The sequence below is a fragment of the Cyrtonyx montezumae genome, unplaced genomic scaffold (assembly GCF_038088225.1).
Source record: "Cyrtonyx montezumae isolate F1298 unplaced genomic scaffold, pur_monq_1.0 scaffold_82, whole genome shotgun sequence".
NCBI classification, from domain to species: Eukaryota; Metazoa; Chordata; class Aves; order Galliformes; family Odontophoridae; genus Cyrtonyx; species Cyrtonyx montezumae.
The window spans coordinates 286,041-309,196 of NW_027072092.1; the positions used below are offsets into that span (position 1 = coordinate 286,041).

Sequence of the window (23,156 nt, forward strand, 5' to 3'; positions counted from 1 at the left end):
ATAAAGCGCTGTCCGTGCGGAAGGGGCGGGGCATTGTCCGCTCCCCGTGCCTGAGTGGAGTTCTTTCGCAGATCTCGCGAGACGACAGGGCGCGCGCGCGCACTCCCCTCCGCCTTTCCTCTTCTCACCTCTTGAAATCTCGCGGAGGAGGGCCCTGTCCTATTCTCGCGAGAAGCAGTCATTGCCTCGCGAGAATTGGCGGGTGCCCCCCTTGGCCGCGGAGCCGTTTCGCTTTGGGAAGTGAGCGGGGGGTGCTGGGGCCGGGCCGGGGCGGCGGGGCCTAGGGCCGCGCGGTGGGGCCTGGTGCTGAGGGTGGGGACAGGGCGGGCAGGGACAGGACGGGACGGGAGGGATCGTGGGCCCAGGTCCCGCCTTCCCGGGGCTCCCCCCGCAGCGGCGCTGCCCTCCGGGCCTGGGCCCCTCGGATGAGGCGCTGAGGCCCGGTGCCCTTCCCCGCCCCTCCCGGTTCCGCTCCCCTCCCCTCCCTGTTCTCCCCTTCCGCCCCGCGCTCTCCGCCCCGCTCCCCATGCAGCACGGGGTGCCGGCGGCAGGGGGGCGGTGAATGGTGCGAACAGAGGGCGCTGAGGGAGTTTGAAGTTCGAGGGTTTCGGAGGAGTGCCCCCCCTCCCCCTGTCCGAGCACAGTGGAGGAGGAATGCCAAACCCGGAGAGACATGGGGGCAAGAAGGATGGGGGCGGCGGGGGGGCCTCGCAGCATGCGCTGGGCAGCAGCAGCTCCAACAGCAAGGAGAGGCACCGGCTGGCTTCCAGGCACAAGAGGCACAAGTCCCGGCACTCCAAGGAGTCACCGTTGGTGGCCCAAGAGACGGCGGCACCCCTGGGTGCTGTGATCAAACCGCTGGTGGAATACGATGACATCAGTTCAGATTCGGATACATTCTCGGATGATGTGGCCCTCAAGTTGGACAGGAGGGAGAATGAGGAGAGGAAAGCAGACAGGAGCGAAAGGACACAGAAACACCGGCACCACCAGCACAAGCGCATCCGTGAGCTGATGAAGAGCAAACAGGCAGAGAAAGAGAGGAAGTTGGAAAAGAGCCTGGAGGCCTCCAGCAGGTCCGGGTCTACCAAGGACAGGGTATCGGGATCCTCCAAGAGGCTGCTTGAAAGCGAGGAGCACCCAAAGGCGCTGTCCTCAAAGAGTAGCAACAAGGAGTCCCGCTCAGCCAAAGCGCACAAGGAGAAGTCCAGGAAGGATCGGGAGCTCAAGTCCAGCCACAAAGAGCGCAGTAAAAGCCATCGGAAAAGGGATGCTCCCAAAAGTTATAAAACCGTTGACAGTCCGAAACGGAAATCCAGAAGTCCCCACAGAAAATGGTCGGACAGCCCTAAGTTGGATGACAGCCCTTCTGGAGCCTCCTACATCCAGGAGTACGACCTCAGCCCGCCCCGCTCGCATACGTCCAGTAACTACGATCCCTACAGGAAGAGCCCCGGTGGCTCGTCACGCCGGCAGTCCATCAGCCCACCCTACAAGGAACCCGTGGCCTACCAGTCCAACACACGCTCTCCCAGTCCCTACAGCCGGAGGCAGAGGTCCATAAGCCCCTATAACAGGAGGCGCTCCTCGAGCTATGAGAGAGGGAGTGGATCGTACAGTGGGCGCTCACCGAGTCCCTACGGCCGAAGGCGCTCCAGCAGTCCATTCACCGCCAAGCGCTCCGTGAGCCGAAGCCCCATAGCCAGGTGTGTGCTCTCCACGGTGACTTCTTCCTTCTGGGGAATGGGGAGGGAGGGGAGAGGATGTCTTGGGGGGTGGCTGGGTGCTAGCCCCCCCCCCCCCCTTCTGCATCTGGATTGGGCCTGCTGTGGAGCAGCGCCATGATTTGGCAGCATGGCGCTTGGTATGCAATTGCTCTGGGCAGGTTGGTTGCTGTTTCCTGCAGAGTGGTGCTCACACTTGAGGAAACACCTCCTGGCTGGCATTGAGCAGCATCCATGTTGGCTCCCAGCAGTGGCCAGGGACAGAATGAGCCGCGGGGATTGAGTTACGCTCACCTCTGGAGGTGGCCCCCTGGCAAGGGGGGGGAGGTCTGTGCGGCACAGGGCCTGGATGCACCTCGCTGCCATGCAGCTCAGTGGGAGGAATGTGTTCACCTCTGCTGGAACCCCTTATCTGTTTGCTGCGTATGGAAATCTGATTGTGCTCTTCAGGAGGGTTGTCTGTGTTTTGTGTGTGTTTTGCTCTTTCTGAACTGACTTTTTTTTCTCTCTTCCTGAATTAGATGACCACATGTAAACTCCGTCTTTTCAGCCTAAACTTTCTTTTCTCAGTACTAGACTTACTACTTTCCCTTCTGAAATGGGGGCATTCTGGAAAAGCAGGTAGAAATCATCTGTGTTTTGCCTTTCTTTAGACAGTAATTTTGCTACAGAAGGAAGCTATTATTTGAAGGTGATGTTAACTCTGTTTTATTTCAGATGGTTGTTAATCTTTCTGTTATGTACACAATTATGTGGTCTAATGTTGTTTTTCCTTTGTAGCTTCGGATTCTGTTAAGTGAGTTTCCTGTTGTCACCATGGGTGCTGCGGAGCTTTGGTTGTAGCTCTGTGGCAATTAAGATGTGACCTGGAATATAATAACTATAGAACTGCTCTGCACTCAGCTGCATCCTCTGCTCCAAATCTGAGCTGTGCCTGAGGAGGCTTCCTCCAGGATGTGCTTGTGAGCAGTGGGTCCCAATTGCCTGGGGTTTCTTGAGTTGAGCCTTTACTCTTAAAGCTCTTCCCTTGAGGAATTTTGTTGTCTATGGGCAGTCAAATTACAGCCTTTGCCCACACTGTGAGAGAAGTGTTGTTTCTAGCTCCCTGGAAGCTGTTAAGTAAAATCTCCCTATTCTCCTATGGTTTTTCTAAGCAGAAGTTATCCTGGCCCTCTCTTAAATCTGAGAGCTAACAAGGGAGTGTCCTTGATGTCTCTTTTCCCTCCCGTCAGTCCTTTCTGCCATGGTGGCACAGCTCTTGGAGGCTATTTGCTGATGCTTTTGGAAGAGTAAAAACAGCAGATACACTTCGTGGTATGATTGTGTGTTGTGGCATCTGTTTAATGTCCACCATCAGTCCTATGCAGGAGGAAACTCACCTGGAAACTGGGGTGTACGTGAGAGGTTCTGTCCCCATGTTGTTCTGTTGCACTCCCACCCCGCAGCTTGCTCCTTCTCTAAATGGCTGGTTGCATGTCTTGAGAAATCAAGCTGTTATCTTTTGCTGATCTTAATTGTTGGAACAACTTTTAAGCGCTCTGTGCTGCACCTCTGAACTCGCATACTCATGCAAGAAACCTTTCCAGGTTATCTTTGATTCACTGATGAAACACTCGGAACCCCCAACCAAAACAGATTCCAAAGGTTGCTTGCTGTTTACGCTTGGCTTGTATAGAGTTTTTTGGGTCTCTGACTTCAGCTGGTAGCCTGCTGCTCTTCTCCCTTTCCTGAGCCTCTTCACCTCTCTGTGATGCATCCTTGTAAAGCAGAATGAGAACTGATGTATCACACCTTCAGAAAATACTCTTCTGAAGTGAATCCTAGTAAAAGGACAGAGGGAAGTTAATGTGTTTTCCGTATGCTAGGCAAATTGTAAGTTGTAATTCACGTGTTGGTTTTGCTTCGTTGAGCTCGCAGCCTGTGTGCTGAAGCAGTTGGTGTGAGTTTATGGTCAGACGTCTGTGCCAGAAGTCACAGATGCTCCCAGCTGGCTGCTGCCACCCCTCTGAGGCTGCTCAGGAGCTCACCTGGAGCCAGAGATCAGCTGAGCTCCCTTCCCAGCACCTCTGAGGTTGGCTTTGGTTGGCTGCTGCAGATTAGAGTGAATAGAGGCAGTTGAGTGCTGATTCCTTCTGCTGGCCTCTGCGGAGGGACAGGAGTGGTTTGGGAGGGGAAGCATTTTAAACTGGCACACTCACACAGTAACACCTGACTGTGGCTCAAGTCCTTCAGAGGAGGTAACACAGGCTTTTCTGGGGCACTGCATTGTTTCTTCTGGCTAAAAATACGAGTTTTTTAAGTTTGTCTTAGCACATTCTGTGTTTTCTTTAGTCTCTATGTCCAATCTACAGTGTTAGGAAAGTGAATCAAAGTGCTGTGCTGGCTGGAGAAGATACAGAATGTTTGCATTTCAAGTGGCTATGCAAAACAACTTGCTTTCAATTTAGGAGAAAACAGGGATGATTTAGTCGGCAGGGAAATTAGCAGATGTGGTTTGCTATTCCTCACTGTTGTTGCAGCTGAAAACTAGAAGAAAAATCCTTATGTTGTTGAGCTTGCTGAAGGTGGGCTGTGCTCTTGCTAAGTGTAGCAACCAAGTGTGTGTGTGTGCACTTGCTGCAGGCTTGGGTCTGCAGGGCAGCAGCCTCTGCATGGCTCAGGGTTCTCGGGCATGCAGGAGTAACAGCGTTTGTTTGAGCTTCTTCCTGGAGCAATTAGAGTATGGGCTGTGCATTCTGACTTTGTGGGTACCCTGCCCTCAGCTCTTGTGCTGTGGCTTGCAGCAGTGCTGTCACCTGGTGCTCCTAGGAATTTGTGCAGTGGGGGATGTGAAAACAGCGTGGATGTGGGGGCTCCTGCCCTGTGCTTCAGCACTGCCACCTGCTATCTCTGGTCATGCTCACAGCGTGAGATCTGGGGGGGATTCAGTGTGCCCTCCTCCAAAGCCCACTCTAATTTTCTGATTACATTAGATTTCCAAAGGATTCACCATCACTGACAATGTTATGCTGATTTGCAGTCATCGTGGTTAGTTTCTCATGTCTCTGATTTCCAGTCCTCAAGAGACAGCAAGGTGTTGTTTAACTCCAGAGCATTTTTATCCAGATGGAGATCTGTACGTAGGGTGGAACTGCTGGTTCCCACCCTGATGATTGCAGCAGTGTTAAGCTGTGGAGGGGTGCTGGCTCTGTGAGGTATCAGAGGTATGAGTGCCTGCAGATGGAGCCTTGGGAGCATCTGTACAAAGGGCAGGAAGTTTCCTTAGCAAGCAAAACCCACCTGTGTGTTTTCTGTGTATAACTGCAGAGAACTGAAGAGGAGAGGGCAAGGGGTGCCTGTAAGTGGGGGCTGTTAGGGTGGGTAGGGTGCAGGAGGAGCAGTGAGGGCTGTGTGCTGGCAGGGGGCTGTGCACAGCCCTGCTGGGTTCACTCTGCCTTCTGGTGGCCCTGCAGGTGGCTGTGCTCCTACCTAACACCATAACATACAAGGTATAAAAAAAAAAAGTGCTTATGCAGAAGTTTGCTTTGTATCCTGGCTGTTTCAGAAGGTGGCTCTGCAAGCAGTTAAATCAATGTCCCTGGTAGAGGGTGATCACCTGGCTGGGTGGGAGATGCAAGAAAGTGAGCGTTGGTGAGTCTGCCTGAAAGAACTGGAGTATGGCATGCTAACCCTGAATCTGTTTGTGGTTGCAGTAAACTACATCCTTACAGGATCCATTAGGAACGTCTTTCTTAGCCTGCAAATGTCTCTGGGCATGGTGAAAACATAGTGGCATCTTCAGCTCCTGGCAGCTTTGCTGGTGAACTGCTGTCCCAGCAGCAGGCTGTGCCCAAGGCAGTGAATTCATCAAGCAGAAACCTTGGAAAAAGCCATGATCCCGAGGCAGCACCACAGAGCAAGGACTGACACAGGGACTGTTCTCTGGCCATGGTGATGTGAGATTTGGGCTTGTGCTTAATGGTGGGGACGAGATGCTTGTGGTTGGGGCAGCCCCTCCAACTGGGCTGTGCTCAGGGGCTGCTGCAGGTAAGCAGTGTCTGCATTGGGCTGCCTCAGTTCTCCAGTTGAATTTCCAAGTTTTCTTGTCACAGCACAGATTTTCAGGAGTTTTCTCTTTCTGCAGATACACCAATGCAGAACCCCTCTATTGTAGGTGAAGACTGAGCCCCTCTGGGCATATCTCAAAGTCTTCTGTAATATTTTTTTTCTTCCTGAATCACAATATGCAAATGTAAGTTCTGGTGGTGAACTTATGCTTCACCATGTGATGGTGGTGAAAGAAGCAGGGGAAGAGTTTGCTTGAAGTGAGACATTTCCTGAGGCGGCCTTCCCGTGGGGGCAGCCATATTTTATCTGTTGTTTCCTCTAAAGCTGTACATAATTACTATGAAAGATTTGTAAACTGCCAGCTTGTAATCTCAGCTGAAGCCTTCTGTTTGGTGTGTGCAGCTGTGATCTTATCTCTACCTGGAGACTTGTCCTATCTTCTTCCCTCTTTGCCTTACTGGTACGGCTGTAAGGGTGGGCTGGGTGCTGACCTGGAGCTCGTGCAGCTCTGCTCAGTGATCTGGTTTTGCTGTCTTTATTCTCTCCTGGCAGGTGTGGCAGCCTGGCTGAATGGTGCTGGCCAGCAGTGGATTCGTGGTGTTTCACAGGGAGCCACTGACACTGGGGAGCAGCTCAGAGTTTGAGATGTTCTCTTTCATTTCTCTTCTTCCGCTTGCAGGAAGTCTGTGAAGTCCCGAAGCCGGAGCCCGGGATATTCAAGACACTCATCATCTCACAGCAAAAAGCAGAGGTCTGGGTCACGCAGTCGCCATTCCAGTATATCACCCACGAGGCTGCCCCTGAACTCCAGTCTGGGGGCAGAGCTCAGCAGGAAGAAAAAGGAACGAGCAGCGGCGGCGGCAGCGGCTGCGAAGGTGGACGGGAAGGAGGCGAAGGGCTCCCCTGTTTTCCTCTCAAAAAAGGAGAACAGCTTGGCTGAACTTAAGGAGTCCGGAACAGAATCTAAAAAGGTCATCAAAACTGTTAGATCTGAAAAATCATCTTCAGATACGGAATTAGTTAATTTACTGTGCTCAAATGCAGAGGCTAAAGCACCCGCGGAGACAACAAAAGCCAAGGCAGAGGAGAACTCGGAAAGGAGACATCCCGTTCCAGTCAGAGATTCAAAACAGCCGGGAACAAAAGACTTGAAGCCTGTAGCAGGGACAGAGGACCTTCGATCTCCAAAGGAGACAGACACAGCAGAGAAGGAGATTCCACCCCCTCTGCCCTCGATAAAGTCACCTCCTCCACCTCTGCCGACCACCACGCCGCCACCTCCAACTCCACCGCTGCCACCTTTGCCTCCATCCCCTGCTGTTCCGCCTTTGCCTCCATCCCAACAGACTCCTGTTCAGGTCCCTCCTTCAGTCCCAACGTCTTTGTCATCTTCTTCCCACCCAAGGACGTCTACTTTATCCTCTCAGGTGAACTCCCAGTCCTCTGTCCAAGTCGCAACAAAAACACAAGCGTCTGTGACGGCTGCTATCCCACACCTGAAAACATCAACGTTGCCTCCGCTTCCACTCCCCCCTATTTTAGTTGGGGAAGATGACTTGGATAGGTAAGGTCGCACAGAGGGTCCTGTTTGCATTTACAGGCACAGAGTTACTAGCAGGCAGGTTCTGGTGGCTGGTTTGGTGGTTGCTGGCTTGTCCTGCAGAGTGCTTTGAAGACTGTTCTGTTGCATGGCCACTCCTGGCTTTGGCTTGTCAGCTCATTTTGGAGACTTCTGTCATCCTGTGTAGTTACACGTGTAACTATACACCTGTTACACGCTATCTCACTGAGGAAGAGAGGGTTGGCTGCTCTTGATGCTAGCTGGTAAAAGTTTCACGTTGCTTTGGTTTTATTTATTGTAGTAATGAGGGATCCGTAGTTGAGGACCCCTTTGTGTTACGGCCATTTGCACAAAATGCTTTTTCATTTAATTTGCCCAAAACCTGTACTTAAGTAACAGAAAAGACCCTAACCATTCCAGCCCAGGAATATGGGTTAGAGCTAGTTCTGGTCCACATTCATGGAGAGTGCAGGCTGTGCCCACATGTTTAAAAAAATGAAAGGCATAGGTTCAGCTTAAGTTTTGATTACTTAAGCAATAGAGTAATGTATTAATCATTTAAAAAGTAGGCGTTGTTTGAAAATGGAGGAGTAAAGCTGCACCAGCTTCAACTTTTTCATCTAAATGTGTCCAAGAGCTGACCTCAGGAGATGAGCAGGCGTTGAGTTGTGGTTGTAACGTTTGCAGCTGTAACTGATGCCTGTCCCTCCCTTACATACAATGTGCCCTCTATCTTTATTGCATCCTGCATGTGTGGTGGCATTGCAGTGTGAGCTTGAAGTGGAAGGAAACCCTTTCTCCTATCACTTCTAATCAGAACATGCAGACTTAATCCTGTCCTGTAAATGTATATCTTGCTGCTCTGGATTTTGGCTGTCAGTAGCTTCTAATTTGAACTTGTCTGAAGAAACTTGCTCTGCTTTTTGTGTTTGTTTTTTTTTTGTGTGTTGTTTTGTTGGTTTTTATTTGGGGAGGGTGGGAAATGACCCTTTTGGTTTTTCTTTTGTATCTGTTTCCATCAGATCACCACTGACAGTGGATATGCTCAGCTTGTAGTTCCTAGCTACTGTATCTCCTGTCATTGCTGAAGATGTATTGGGGATCTCATTTGTTAGTGCAGTGTCTTTCCTGGACGTTGCAAGATAGTTATGATTAACCTGGGGTGTAAGTGAACACAGTGTGTTACGTTTTTGATTCATTTAAAGGATTTTCATGGGTTGTTCTGCTATCAGTGTAAACAAGGCTGATGCTGTCCCTGCCATCAACATAGAAGTTAGACCTGGGCATGTTCATGTTACACTTCCTCAGCTGTTTAGTGTTGCTCAGCAGATACCTATTCAGTTTAAACGTGCAGGGGATGAGCTGTACCTTTAAAAAGACAGCAGATTTTTCCAGTTCTGGTGCTGTGTTCTCCCAGCTCCAAACACAGACATTGTTCTGCAGGTACTGAGTGTTTTATTTTCAGCCACTCTCATCTACAGCTCTTCTTCCTACCCAGGTGTAGGGTAGCTCTGAAAAGGCTGTTACTGTGAACTTGGGAGCATGGACAGCGTGCCACTGTTAAACAGGGAGTGGATGCAGTGACTTTTTCCCATGAAAGGATGGGAATTCCCGTGGTAGCTGCGTGTGGCACTTGCTGTCATAGAAGCTCACTTGTAATCACTGACTTTGTACTCAGGATCAGATCTTGCAGGTAGTCTGCTGTTCATATGTGCTCAGCCTGGGAGGGCACCAGGCTGTGCTAAGTGGGAACAGGATCTGAAGTGTCTGGGTACAGGTGCACCTCCTTGGCTCAGAGACTCTGCAGCCTTCCCTGCTGCTTGCCAAGCTCCCAGGAACGATCTGCCTGTGCAGTGTGGGGTTCCCCAGCAGCTGAGGTGTGCTGTGGGTTGTTCCCACTCACAGGAGGCATCACAGTGGGGGAAGCAGCCCTGGTCAGAACTGAGCAGTGTAAATGTCGTATGTTTCATATTGCACTGAAAAATCCATCCACTTGCATAGGTTTAAAGAAATCCTGGTGAGAAGTCCAAATGTTCTGGTGGTAATTAAAGCCATAGTGACCAGCTAATGGTGCTAATAGGAGGTAACGAAGCAGCTGAAAGGTAGCAGTGTCCACGAGGACGTGCTGGCTGTCGGGCAGAGGGAGAGAAGGGAAGTTTGGGTGTGCATGCATGGCTCTGCCAGCACTCCTGTGCCTTTCCCAAGGAAGTCTTCTGAAGAGATCTGATGTGCATCTGGGGAAAAGGCTTCAGCTTTTCTTTTTGGTCAGGGTCAGAGGGCACAAGCAGCGTATGCTATAAGTTATTTATATAGTACCAGAAGCAAATGGAGTGCTGAGTAGAAGTGGATTAAACATGAAGTCAGATAACTGCTTGTTTGTTGAGAGCTTATGGTGTGTAAGAACTGAGCATCAGTTCAGTGTTGCAAATACACGTATGAAATCGGTGAAGAAAGCTCTGTTTGAGCACTGCTCCTCTCCTGACTTCCCAGGGCTGCTCTGAAGGAACTTCTCAGCTTTGCCATGGCTCCTGCTTGGCAGGGCACTGCTCCAAGTGCCATCCCACACACTGAGGCTCCTGGGTAGTGGGGACTGAGGGTCAGGGCACACAGCTCTCCTGCTGTTTCCAGGACATGTGCTGCCTGTAGCAACACTCACAGTGAAAGTTTTCTTCTGAAGGTGTGAGCGAGTGCCTCATGTTCAGCTCTGCAGCTGAGCAGTGGCTTCTGTAGCAGCAGGATTAGGTTACTCCCCATTCTTTCTCAGATGTCAGTGCCTGGATGGTATCTTGCTTTGTCTTGCTTGCATCTTACCTATATTTCACAAGAGATTTTTTGGTAAATTTGGCAGTGCCTGCTAGGAAAATCAGAGATACCACCTGCTACCAGGTGCTTATTGACATGCACATCTTGGTGCTGAGGAGTGTCAGACCTGCTGCTGACACACAGTGAGGCTCCTGCTGGCTGCCCAGACAACGAGCCCTGGAATTGTTTGTATTGCTTCATTTTTCTGTGCTGGGATTTACATCCAGGAGAATTCCTGGCTGCTCAGATGTAGGAATTCTTCCTGCCACAAGCAAGCACGAGAGAGAAGTTAGGCTGTGCTGTTGAGACTCCTGCCAGTCTAAACCGAGCTTCAGAATTATTATTATTTTAATTAATTCATGGGTGGCATCAGATCTCTCAATAGTATGCACAAGTTAGGGCTCTGTTTCAGTCCTTGCTAAGAAGTGGAGGGACTTTCATAGAGGGGTTTAGTTCCAGTTGTTTGTGCAGCTTGAGGAAGTGCTGGTTGCAGAGAGCTGTGTTTTATCTGAAGGTGGTGCATCCAAATGTAACGCTTTTCTTTCCTGACTTCTTCTTGTAAAACGTAAGACTGTTTTCTAATTTTACACTTTGCTATGCTAATTTTGGCACTTAGGCTCCTAAGTTTATGCTCTCAAATAGAGGGCTTTTGGTCCTACCGTAGGATTTTGTTTGCTTGTTACCTCTGAAGTCTGATCTGTGTTGTATCAACTTTTCGGAGTTTAGTCCAAAAGAGATTCTTCCTCCAAAACCTGTGAAGAAAGATAGAGAGCAGAGACCACGACACTTACTCACGGACCTCCCGCTCCCTCCAGAGCTCCCTGGAGGGGATCCATCTCCTCCTGACTCCCCGGAACCAAAGGCAGCCACACCACCTCAGCAACCCTTCAAAAAGAGACCAAAGTAAGGCTGACTTTCTTTCTTCAGCTTTTCCAAGTTGTTGGGTTTTCTGTTTCTTTGCACTGATGTCAGTGTAGGTTTCTAAAGCTTTAAGGGAGCACTGTGGTCCGTGCTGAAAGTCCAGAGGAGCTGATGGCATGCACTATGCTCTGTGTGAAGATGGTGCTCTTGGAAGTGCAGTTGCTTCTGAAATTGAATCTGGCAGCTGCTTTGCCAGCTCTCCCCACTGCTTGCAGGATGGAAGGAGCACTTTATGTGCACTTAAATCTTCAGCTGGAGTTATTTCTGTGTTAACTGCAGTTCTTCTGTCCTCAGACTGTTGGGTGCTGTCTCCATTGAGAGAAAAGCAAAGTGGAAAATGAAGTTTGTATTTCTGATTTTGTACATTATCTTCTTTCTTGTGGGTGGTTTTGTATTTGGACTGCTGGCAGTTGGAGGTTTCTTTTACAATTAACTCTTTTACATATTAACTCATCTCTTTTACAATTAACAGCACACCAGTCTGGTGAGAGGATGGGGTGATGTGTTTCATGCACCACATGGAGGCAGTAGTTCAGGCTGTGTATTGAGGCTGACAGACTGTTGTCTTTCGCCCTGGTCCTTCCAGTGGTAGAGACTGGTGGAGTGTGTCACCTTCTGATATTCAGCCATATCTACCCTGGAAGCCCTCTCTATCTTCTGATCTAACTGTAGCCTCTACACCAAAGAAACTTCCTGATGAGTATCCCAGCAGAAAGCCCTTGGTGCTTCCAGAAGGAGGCAATTCAGAACTGAAGAGTACAGAGCAGTAGAACTGAAGTGCATAATGGGGTCTCTGTAGATATCTGTGCAGTTACCTGCATGAGTGTGAAGACAACTTCTGCATTTGTTTGATAGAATACAGCCTAAAACAGTTGAATGGAGAAGTGTGAGGGGTTGTGGGTGAGGTGGAGCCCCTGGGTGTCTAACAGTCTGTTAGATGGGTGTCTAACAGTCCCCTCTTGCTTCTTCCAGAATCTGTTGTCCTCGCTATGGGGAAAGGAGACAGACAGAAAGCGACTGGGGGAAGCGTTGTGTGGACAAGTTCGATATCATTGGGATTATTGGAGAAGGGACATATGGGCAGGTGTACAAAGCCAAGGACAAGGATACAGGTAAAGGTGCCACGTGGCTTCAGGTTGACCCCACTTCTCCAAGGCCTTATTACCATGGGTGTGTGTGGAACACTTCGGTGGTGGTGGTGCCAGGGAATGATGAATACCTGTAAAACTTGAAGTGGCTCCAGTGCTGGAATGGGTATTTGCACTGAGTGTTTTCAAAAGAGGCAAAAGAATAGAGGCTGTGATGTGCTGTTAACTGAGCATCCAGCTGCCCTCTGTGCTTGTGAAGCTGTGTGCCCTCTGCACACAACTTGGATGGCTGTATCAGTCACGGGTGCTAACGGAGGCCCTGCTCTTTAAATGTGCCCTTGTTGAGTTTTATTGTAGCAGAGCTCGTAAAAAGGACTGGAGCTGTGTCTGGGGTAATTTCAGTTCACCTGTCTGACTTTTCCACTGAGACAAACTAGGAGGAGCTCCGGTGTCACCTGTCTGGAGCTGCTGGTGTGGTGACTTGTGTCAGAGCAGTGTTAACACAAAATAGTTGAGTGGTAACTGAGGCAGCTCTTCTGTTTCTCAGTGGATGTTGACTGTGTCCATAGCTCTAGCTTCCTGCTGGGAGCACACAGCTATCAGCAGGGATGCCTGCAGGAGCTCTGACCTTGGCTCATTCTGGCAGGTGAATTGGTAGCTCTGAAGAAGGTGCGACTGGACAATGAGAAGGAGGGCTTCCCCATCACAGCCATCCGTGAGATCAAAATCCTCCGGCAGCTGATCCATCGCAGTGTCGTTAACATGAAGGAAATCGTCACGGACAAACAAGATGCACTGGATTTCAAAAAGGACAAAGGTATTTGCTGTAGGGTGTGGTTTCAATTAGCCAAAAAGGTGATGCAACTTCGTTTGTTTGTGAATGTAAAACTAAAAATGCTTGTGAATGTGTGTGTGAGTGGATTTGTTGTTGTGTTTCTCCTTGGTGTATGATTCAAGCGTGTTTAGCATCTGGATTTGACCTCACAGCAAAGGATAGATGCTGGTTGATATGAATTTTCACAATGCAGAGGTAGATGCAGGTTTAAAAAGGCACATAACATTCCTTCCTGTAGAGTCAGAAAAGCAGTTGCAATGAAAAGCATATATAGGGTGCATAGTAAACCCTATGTGCACTAACAGAGTATATTGACTAGCACAGACAGAAACGTTTCAGCAAATTGTACTTTGATTCCTCTTTTTCCCTAATCTCTCTCATCATAATTCTTTCTTTCTGTGTTATACGAGGTGCCTTTTACCTTGTATTTGAGTACATGGACCATGACCTAATGGGGCTGCTAGAATCTGGCTTGGTACATTTCTCAGAGGACCATATCAAGTCTTTCATGAAACAGTTAATGGAAGGTCTGGATTACTGTCACAAAAAGAATTTCCTTCATCGAGATATTAAGTGCTCCAACATCTTATTGAACAACAGGTAACCTGGCAGTGATGCAGTTCTCTTCTGACTCTCTCCCCTGGGTTCAGCTGATAAGCACTCAGTTGTTGTCTTCACCTGGAGTTAAGCTTGGTGGTAGGAACTGTCTGTACACCAATCTGGTGTGTTTTCACCAGTGGTCTGACAGATAAAATTAAGTGAGGGGTTTCCTGGGTGCTGCTGTTGTCAGGAGCTGTGCTCCCAAACACAAAGGGTGAGCAGCCCTGACTGCCTCCTGTGGGACGTGCTGGTGGTAGCAGTCTGTCCACACGAGACTCTCTGCTGGCTTTTGTGTTAGCTTAAATCAAATGGATCTCTTTGTGCCCTTCGTCTCCATGGCATTTTGGCAAAAATACTGTTTATTGGAAGTGCTTGTGTGCAGGGAAACCATTGAGGGTTAAGGTCAAAAGCAGCAGCTCTCCATGAGTTCTCTCTCTTGTTTGATAGCACTGTTTGGCACTAACATGGTTCACCACAGAAAGCTTTACAGTTATTAATTTCTATTGATTTTCAAGGTGTTATCTGGACAACCCTAAGAGAAGTTTGTGAGAATAATACTGCACATAACTGCATCCACATGTCTGGTTATCCTTCTGAAAGAGTTTGTGGGACATTGGTCTATCAGGATGACTTTGTGATAGAGACAGAACTGAAGTACTGCATTTCATTTCTTTGAAGCACTGCATAGGATCTGAATAACTAAGCCAAAAGTCACTGCTGCTCAGTTAGGGCTTTCTGTTGTACTGGGGGATTTCCTTACCTTTTACTGCTTGCAGAATATGAGCCCAGCTGCAGTTCAAACTAGTGATTGTTTTTGTCTTTCAGTGGGCAAATCAAACTTGCGGATTTTGGACTTGCCCGACTCTACAGCTCGGAGGAGAGGTGAGGCACGGGGGGTGGGGAGGGGTCAATAATTACTCATCGTAGGGGTTTTGTGGCTCTTGGTGCCAATTCACATTTGTGTGTTACCTTCCAGCCGTCCATACACAAATAAAGTCATTACATTATGGTATCGACCTCCAGAATTGCTGCTAGGTGAGGAGCGTTACACGCCAGCCATAGATGTGTGGAGCTGTGGGTAAGTGCCTGGTGTACATCTTCTGTCATGGCTGGGCTGGGAACCTCGTGCACATGGAGTAGCTGCAAGGGGGAGGTCGCTTTTGACCTGTGCTGATCTCTGAAACTGTCTCTGTTCCAGCTGGGCAGAGCATTGTTTAAAGAACATTTTAAAGGTATTGCTGTACTGTAAGTCAGCAGTGGCTGTCACCTAGCTGAAGCTAAGCTCCTGGAATAAGATTGTTTTGTATTGGCATGGAAGTCAATGTAAAGGGGAAGATAAAGGTATCTGTATCCCTCTTTGAAAGCAGAACCAGCTGACCTTTGCTGCTAACAGCGCCTTTAAATCAGTAGAGGTGACAAACCTCTACTAGGGCTTACTACACAAACAACAAAGATGTGAAAATCAGACTCTCCCAATTACTTCTGGAAATCTTGGCTGTGAAGTCCAGTCGCTATTCAGCGTCCTCTGCCAAATGAGAGGGGTTAGCCCAGCTCCAGCAGACAGGTGCCTGTATCAGTCTGCAGCTATCTTTGGCACTGCTTGTCATTCCTGCCAGAAGGCCTGAGGGTAGATGTTAAGGACTGGCTGAGTCAGAGCTGTCCCCTGTCTTGCTCTCTGTCCCTTACAGCTGCACAAATGTATGTATGCATACGGTGTGTGTGCGTGCAAGGCTGTATGCTGTGCTTGGCAATGACCAGCAGCATGCTGCTGACAGCTGATATCCTCCAAATTTTGACAGTTCAGTTGGGAAGATAAGTGGGCTGAATCTGGAAGAAAATGAGATGCCTGCTTGTTTTTCTTATTGTGATATTAACACATCCTACTTTCCCTGCAAAGAGTTAAAGTGTGAAGCCTGTGCCACGTTAACCAGACTAGTAAGTGCTATTTCCCAGCTGCATAGAACTGGTGACTGTACACATAGGTTAGTTTGTCAGTTCTCAACTACAAGCCCTGATGCAAATAACTCTCCTTGGGCAGACCTGCTTCCAAACAGAAATGCTGCAGTGTTCAAATGATCATCCCAAGGGTTTTCTGTCGTGACCTCTTGCTTTTCCTCTTTCCAGCTGTATCCTCGGGGAACTGTTTACAAAGAAGCCTATTTTTCAAGCCAATCTGGAACTGGCTCAGCTTGAATTAATCAGGTAAAGCATTGCACATGCATGCCTATGAGAAAGAGGTACTGCAGTAACTGCTCATGCACATAGTTGCTGTATTATAAAGGCCCTTTTTCTCTAATCTGCCTGCAAAATAGGACCAGTAAATGGCTGTAACTGCACACGTGAATAGTTGGGCATCTAGGTGTCTGTGCCTGTCACTGAAGTGTGAGGCTGCTAACGTGTGCACCTTCAGTAAATTTTTTAGCTAGTTGAGTGCAGAAATCACGACCTAAAATTACAGCTCACACTGAAAATTCAGTTTGATGGGTAGCTTGTAAGCTCAGATGAGCATTTTTCCTCTTCCTGTTAATCCTGAGGTTTATCCGATCTTTAATAAAGCATGCCCAGATCTAGGCTCCTGGTACTCCAAGTTGCTTAGAGAGGAAATGTCTTTTCTTAAGCCTGTGACTCTTCTCACTGTTTCAGCTGCTGATCTTCCTCTGTTTTTCTGGTTCCCAGCCGGCTCTGTGGGAGCCCCTGTCCAGCAGTGTGGCCTGATGTCATCAAGTTGCCCTACTTCAACACTATGAAACCCAAGAAGCAATACCGAAGGCGCCTGCGTGAGGAGTTCTCCTTGTGAGTTTCCATGGTAGAGAGGACAAGCAGCTGCATGGGGGCTATGGCCTTCTGCTACATTGTGTGACAGATCTGCCCTTTGGCTCTAGAAGCAGTGCTTCCCTTCCTTACTTTCTGCCCTCAGGCAGCCGCCCACCGTGGGGCTTTTCCCATTTGTGGAAGGCTGGAGTGGACTCGCTGTGCATTAACTATCTCATCTGCCCAAGCTGCTTCCCAGAGGGATTCCCTGCCTCTGCACACATGGGATGCTCCTAGCGAGGGTCTTGCCTTGTCATTCTGCACCTGGAGAGCTCACTTGACAGTGTGGCATTCTCACAGTGCTGAGGCTGTCTTACTTCAGAGATGTGCTCTCTGGGGGGAGTGTATAATTGTGTGATTATCTTGTGAGATTCGTAGCAAAGTTGCTCTTTGTAAATGAGGAAAAATTAGGCTAAAAATGTTGCCTATCTGTTGCTTGTTCTGCTGATGTCACAGGGCTGTGCATCACTTAGATATTTCTGCAGCCTGAATTCATTACTCGAGGCAGCTCTCTGAAAGCCAGATACTCCTCTGTTCAGAACAGCCTCTTAACTTAGCCTTATTTTCAACTCTCTACACAGCATTCCTTCGTCTGCTCTCGACCTGCTGGACCACATGCTGACGCTAGACCCTGGCAAGCGCTGCACAGCAGAGCAGGCCCTGCAGAGTGACTTCCTTAAGGATGTTGACCTCAGCAAAATGGCACCTCCAGAGTAAGTTCCAGCTGGCATCCTTCACCGTGGTAGGCTCTGCTGATGAACTTCAGGAAGGAGCCACTGGCTCCTTGGTTGGAATGAAGTTATGATTTCTGGATTCGTTCCTTGCCTCGGCCCCTGGGTTGGTCAGATGGCTCAGTGAATTGCTCTTGTGCTGTTGTTTGTTGATGTCTTTTTTTTTTTTTTTTGCCTGCTTTTTTAAAGCTCAGCTTAATGATTATAAGGTGCTCCAAAACTGTTGCAAGATATGAGAATGGCATGCAGCAAATCCCTGTCATCTGTGCCATGGAGGATGGGCCAGCCTTGTTGATGCTGCTGCTTGTTAATTGGCTAGAAGAGCACAGTGCTGCTCGAGAGCCACTGTTTGCAGCTCTTTTCCTCCCATCTCAGTCAGGCATGCTATAAAACTCTGCTCTAGCTTATTTGCATGCAAGTATAGCAGTAGCTTTTGAGATTCCCATTTCCTTCAGGGTTATTAAAGGCAGCTGCTTTCTTCAAGCCACCATACTCACGAAGCTGAGTGTATGTTTGCTTGGGGGTGGGAGGGTGTGTATGGTAGCTAACCCAGTCTGTTCAGGAGTGAGACTCCAGTGCAGATTGCATGCTTCACATGCAGTTGAGCTGCTTTCCCTGGCATTCTAGCATTCACCCCTTCTGGGCTTAGTAGTAAAGCTGCATTGAATATGGCTGCGCTTCTCTTACAGCACTAATAATTTTCTGTTGTCTTCAGATCTTTTTTTGGTGCTGTGTTGTGGTGGTAGTTTTTTTTTTACCTGACAAGTCTTTTTCCCTTCCAGCCTTCCCCACTGGCAGGATTGCCACGAGCTGTGGAGCAAGAAACGACGACGGCAGCGGCAGAGTGGGATTGCAGTGGAAGAGCCACCGTTATCAAAAGTTTCTCGGAAAGAAACTACCTCTGTTACAAGCACAGACACTGTCAAAAACAACAGCAGTCCTGTGCACACACAGCCTGCCCAGCTCAAAACAGAGGCTGGTGCTGGAGATGCAGTAGGTCAGTGCCTTGTCTGGCCTGGAAAAGGCTCTTCTTCTCTTCCCTTCCTGCTGTCTCCAGTTTTGTAACGGGTGTGGCATGCTCACATCTCTCTTTCAAGGCAGTCTGATTCTTTGACCTCTAATTCTACAGGAAGGGCATTCCAGAATCTCTTTTTGTTGGCTCCAGAGCATTCTGTCTGATCTTCAGAAGTTATATTATTGGTTCACGTGTGCTTTCTCAGAGAATAATTTGAGGAATCCCTGAATCTCTTTGACCAGTGAGGTAACAGATAGCAGACTGGTGGGAACAGCCATCTAAACAATGTGCAAATGAGCTGAAATTTGATCCTATTGATCAAATATATAATGATGAGGAGGGAAAACCAGTGACCAATGAGCAAAAGTGGATATTATTGCACCTTGTTCCTTACTGAAGTGATAGTTGATCACAAAGACTTGCTTGTGCACTGCTGCCAAAACCACATTCAACCTTCTGATGTCCCAAAAATAGTTGGAGGGGAGGTATTTTGATTCTTGGGAATGTGGAGATATCTGAAGCTCCCCAGACCGTGCTGATTGTTCTCTAGAAGCTGTGCACAATACCAGATAGGGCTGAAGATTCCTTTGTGTCAAATGTTCTACAGACGAGTAGCAAAGAAGACAGTTCTTGCTCCAGGGAATGTGCAGTCCATGTGTTCAGTGAAACATGGCAGATGGACAAAAGGCACTGGTTGGATTAACAAACAGAGGAATGGTATTAGTTGCCTACCAGTAAGGGGGGCTTGATTTGAAGCTTCTAAAACCAAAGCTGTGCACTTCATTTGTTAAGGAGCTTGACTTGTAAGGTCAGTGTGAAGGGACATCCTTGTCACCCAGGAGGCTCTGGTCCAGCATGGTGCAGAGGGGAGATAACACCATTTAAAAAACTGTGTTTTAGGCTTTTTTGCTGCCCTAGTGGAACACACCCTTCTTCCATCCCAAACTGGCTCTGTCTTGGGAACGTGCTTTCTAGTGCAGGAGGGAGAGCTGCTCTGATTACTGCAGGATGGGCTGAAGGCTTTCACTCGTGTCCCCTGATTGGTGGAGCTGCTCAGCAGTGCCCTCGTTTGTTAGGGGAAGGTTTGATTTGGCTGAGCAGGTTTGAACAAGCAGTTGTGTGTGGCTCTGTCGTAGCAGACTGGAGGGGCAGTGACAAAGCTTCCCTCTGCTGTCAGCAGAGCAGTACTGAACTGCAGCCTCGGGTGAGTGCAGTGTGTGAGCAGTACCACGGGGTGCTGCTGCAGTGCTGTTCAGATCTGATTGCAGGCTGGAGGGGGCAAAACTGATGGTGGAAAGCTGAGCAAACTGTCTTGGAATCGTTCTGCAGCCTGCATGCCTTCCCTGGGCCCGTGGAGGAGAGGGATTTGCTGGCGTGTGTGGTGTCACAGTTACAAACTGGTCAGATGCAGCGTTCTCTGACCTTTCTGTGGTGTTCCTTGTGTTTCCAGCAGGCCTTGGAGAAATCACCCAGCAGCTGAATCAGAGCGAACTGGCTGTTTTACTGAACTTGCTGCAGAGCCAGACTGATCTGAGTGTCCCACAGATGGCCCAGCTGTTAAATGTACACTCTAACCCAGAGATGCAGCAACAGCTGGAGGCTCTCAACCAGTCCATCAACGCTCTGACAGAAGCCACAACTCAGCAGCAGGAGTCTCAGGCAGCAGCAGCAGAGGAAGCCATAGAAGAGCCACCCACGGAGGCCCAGCCACCAGAGGAGCAGGTGACTCCAGAAGCAGCCAGTGCTCAGGGAGACATGCAGAACGTGCTGGCCGTTCTGCTCAGTCAGCTGATGAAGAGCCAGGAGCCTGTTATAACCCTGGAGGAGAGCAACGGGGAGAAGAGCAGCGAGCAGCGGGGGCTGAGAAAAACCCCGACAGTGCATCAGGAGGAAAGTACAGGTAAATAACTGTGAGCACTGCTCGTGCATCTTGAATGCTGTTCTCCTGCTTGGAAAAGTCAAGCTCCCATACCAAGTGCCTCTGGTCCTGCTGTGACCAGGAGGAACAGAGACATCTGGGGGTCGTGTCAGGGGGAGGCTGGTGAAATGGGGCTTGGGGTGAGGACGGGAGGAAGAAAGCACTGGGTGCTGGAACCTGGTCAGGGTTTTCCTACACAGGTAGGTTTCTTGCACAGTTATGCAGATTTCCCTGTTTTACTCGTCCCAAATATTTTTTCCACCATTTTCTGCTTTCTCAAATGGGGTGGGGGGGAAAACAAAAGGAAAAAGTAGTAAAGAATGTGAGAACTGAAATATCAGAGAGCCCTGCAAGGGAGGGATAGCAGCTCTTAGGTGCACAGGTACCTGGTGCTGTGCAGTGTGAGCACTGAAGTTGTGCAGCTTTGGAAGCTGAGGTGCCACTTGTTGTCGAGGAGTTAGAGGCATACCTAAGGACCTGCCCAAAAGCACCAGCAAGCTCGTGGATTGCCTTTCCAGAGGTGAGTGTAAATATCTCCATGTCTTTTTTTTTTTTCCCTGTTAATTTTTTTGAATTATTAGCAACATCCTGTGACGACCTCACCAAATTCTAGAAGCATCTCCTGAGTGTCTCAGACTCTCCAGGGAGCCTCTTTTGGCCCGATACACAACTCCTCTGCAATGTAGCTGAACGTGCTGTGTTCTCGTGCCTTCAACACCCGCCCACCACGAGCCAGTTGTGATTGTGCTTTTTTTTTTCTTTATTTTATTTTTTTGCCCTAGTACTGGAATATAATTAGGTTATTGTAGAGCAGATTCAATGAAATAACGTTGTTCTCTGTTTATAATTATTTCAAATGCTGCGCTGTCCCCAGATCAGCTTGGCTTTAAAATTACCTGCAGATTGTTTTCTGGATTTAAATACGATCTAGTTTTAAAGTGGACTGATGGATACGGGTGGAGGGGGTGGTCCTGGAAGACTACTGGTTTTCACAATAAAGTTTGACCTTTTTAATAACCACTTTTGCACATGATTTGAGGATCTGATTCGAGCCAGTAATGACCGTATCGCCACGTGGCTGATGCTTTTGTTGGTGGGTGAGACCCAAGCAGTGCAGTGGTGTTGCTCTGTGGGTCAGGGCTGGTTTTGTGAGCGTGGTCAGTGTGTGAGGTGTCACCCCCCGTGCTCAGTGTCACCCCTGGCCACGGCACTGCCTGAGCAGGGAAGTGCCTCGGCTCTGCTCTCAGCTTTTTGCACCATAACCAAGCTGCTTTGTTCTTCCCGCAGGGCTGAGCACTGAGCTGCTGGGGATGCCCTGTGGGGGCTGCTCTTGTTCTGATAGGAGGGGTCCTCTAGAAATAGGAGTTCTTGTGTCTTCAGGTCTGATGCGGGAGGGCGAAGCGGGCCGGGGGCTGCTCCACGTGGGCAGCGGGGCAGTGGGAACACCACAGGGAGAGCAGAGGGTTGAGATCCACGGACCGTATGCTGCAAAAGTACTTTAAAAAGGTCACGAAACCATCAAAATCCCCACGAGCAGAGAGAGGAGAGGGGACGCAGGGTGGCTGGGAGCTCAGCTGCTGCCAGGCAGAGCAGCACCGCCGTCCCTCTGCTTTCCAGGAACGCTGCTCTGCATCTGCCTGCCTCCCGTTAGCCTTTGATCCGGGAGCAGGAATTCCCTCCGCGGGTGCCCATGTGTTAGGACAGCTGTTGCTGAGCCGGGGAGGACGGTGAGGAAGGCGAGCAGTGCTCTCCCAACCAGTGCCAGCTTTTAGGTTTCTCCGCCTCTTTCCCGGCGCTTCCTGGAGGGGCCGGCTGCTGTCGGCAGGCTGGTTGCTTTTCGTTTTACTTGCTAGAAATGTATTGCTGTCTGCTCGCGTGCTTGTTATAAGACGTTGTTTAAAAGGAGTAACCCTTCCACAGCATGTCCTCCTCGCGTTCTCCCACCAGAGAAGAGACCCCCTGAGCCCCCGGGACCACCGCCGCCACCGCCTCTCTCCGAAGCAGACCTGTCCAGCACAGCCCCGGAGCTGAACCCGGCCGTGACTGCTGCTCTGCTGCAGCTCTTTTCCCAGCAAGAGGAGTCGCTGAGCCACGCCGAGCACCAGCCCGCCCGCCCCGCCGACTACGGCAGGTCCCACTCGTCCAGGACTTACAGCAGCGAGGGCTCTGATGGGGGATTCGGGGCCGAGGAGCTGAACTCTGGCCAGACACTGCTGGAACCCTCTGCCCACACTCTGGGGAAGAGCAGGACCTTTTTGGGCTCCGTGAGCCACCTCGGGGAGACGAGCAGTTATCAGGGCATGGGCTCTGTCCAGTTCCCAGGGGACCAGGACCTCCGCTTCACCAGAGTCCCCGTGGCACTGCACCAATCCTTCAGCAAAACTGAGGGGAGCAACAACACGCTGGTACACCCGGAGGCCAAAATTCAAACCTACACCGAGCTGGGGCCGGGGACGGCCGCATCCAGTGGGGCAGGAACCGGGCACGGCTGGGGGGGCCCAGCCCAGGCTGCACCCTACGGGAAGGCGTACCGCGGGCCGGGCCGGGTGCCCCCACGCGGGGGCCGGGGCCGGGGGGTTCCTTACTGATGCTCATCCTCTCTCTGCCATCACCTCCCTCGCTTCCGACCGATGTGATGTTGGCCAGGGCCGGGGCTCGGCCGTGCTCAGCTGCTGCAAAGCTCTCTGTTGCATCCCTCCCTCGCCCGGCGCACCGCCCAGACCTCTCGTGCTTGGTTAGCGACAATAAAACGGCGCTGAGCTTCCTGCCCTGAGCCAGCAGATGGTGGGGGGGTGGGGGGGGGGGGGTGTCAAATGGGATGAATGGAACAAACCCGCCGCGGGGGAAGGAGGAAATAAAGCACCGAGGCGAGCGGGGAGGAGCGTGGGGCAGAGAGGGTTCAGGTAGGGCCAGGGGGGCAGCCTGGGTCCCAAAGCCAATTGGTTTTCTTCCTTTTTTTTTTTTTTAAATTTTTCGTTTCATTTTTTTAAATCCCCCTTTAAAAAACAAATAAATAATAGAATAAGAAATAAAACCGAAGCTGTCGCTGCAGGGATACCTGGCTCAGGCTGCGGTGTGGGGCTGTGTGTCCCCCCCCCAGCTG

General features: G+C 49.9%; 1 protein-coding gene across 6 annotated transcripts; it reads left to right on the forward strand.

Annotated features, from left to right (window-relative positions):
- The first annotated feature begins 337 nt into the window (after nucleotides 1-337).
- CDK12 (cyclin dependent kinase 12) lies at nucleotides 338-22,835 on the forward strand. Of its 6 annotated transcripts, none has more exons than XM_065753795.1 (14): nucleotides 338-1,706; nucleotides 6,451-7,335; nucleotides 10,861-11,037; nucleotides 12,028-12,167; nucleotides 12,790-12,960; nucleotides 13,389-13,578; nucleotides 14,404-14,460; nucleotides 14,555-14,656; nucleotides 15,703-15,780; nucleotides 16,255-16,371; nucleotides 16,971-17,102; nucleotides 17,903-18,117; nucleotides 19,586-20,035; nucleotides 21,974-22,835. In XM_065753795.1, exons 1-14 carry the CDS (start codon nucleotides 655-657, stop codon nucleotides 22,639-22,641), a joined length of 4,434 nt encoding a protein of 1,477 aa, XP_065609867.1. In that variant the 5' UTR covers nucleotides 338-654; the 3' UTR covers nucleotides 22,642-22,835. The 6 variants fall into 6 exon arrangements, with proteins under 6 accessions (XP_065609867.1, XP_065609869.1, XP_065609868.1 ...); XM_065753797.1 differs by having other exon boundaries at nucleotides 22,001-22,835; XM_065753796.1 differs by having other exon boundaries at nucleotides 19,589-20,035.
- The last annotated feature ends 321 nt before the right edge of the window (nucleotides 22,836-23,156 follow it).

Excerpts from the sequence above, each read along its gene's own strand:
- CDK12 (XM_065753795.1), top strand. The coding sequence starts at position 655 with ATGCCAAACCCGGAGAGACATGGGGGCAAGAAGGATGGGGGCGGCGGG. Across the intron at positions 1,707-6,450 it reads AGCCGAAGCCCCATAGCCAG|GAAGTCTGTGAAGTCCCGAA; the intron begins GTGTGTGCTCTC and ends TTCCGCTTGCAG. Across the intron at positions 12,168-12,789 it reads AGCCAAGGACAAGGATACAG|GTGAATTGGTAGCTCTGAAG; the intron begins GTAAAGGTGCCA and ends TCATTCTGGCAG.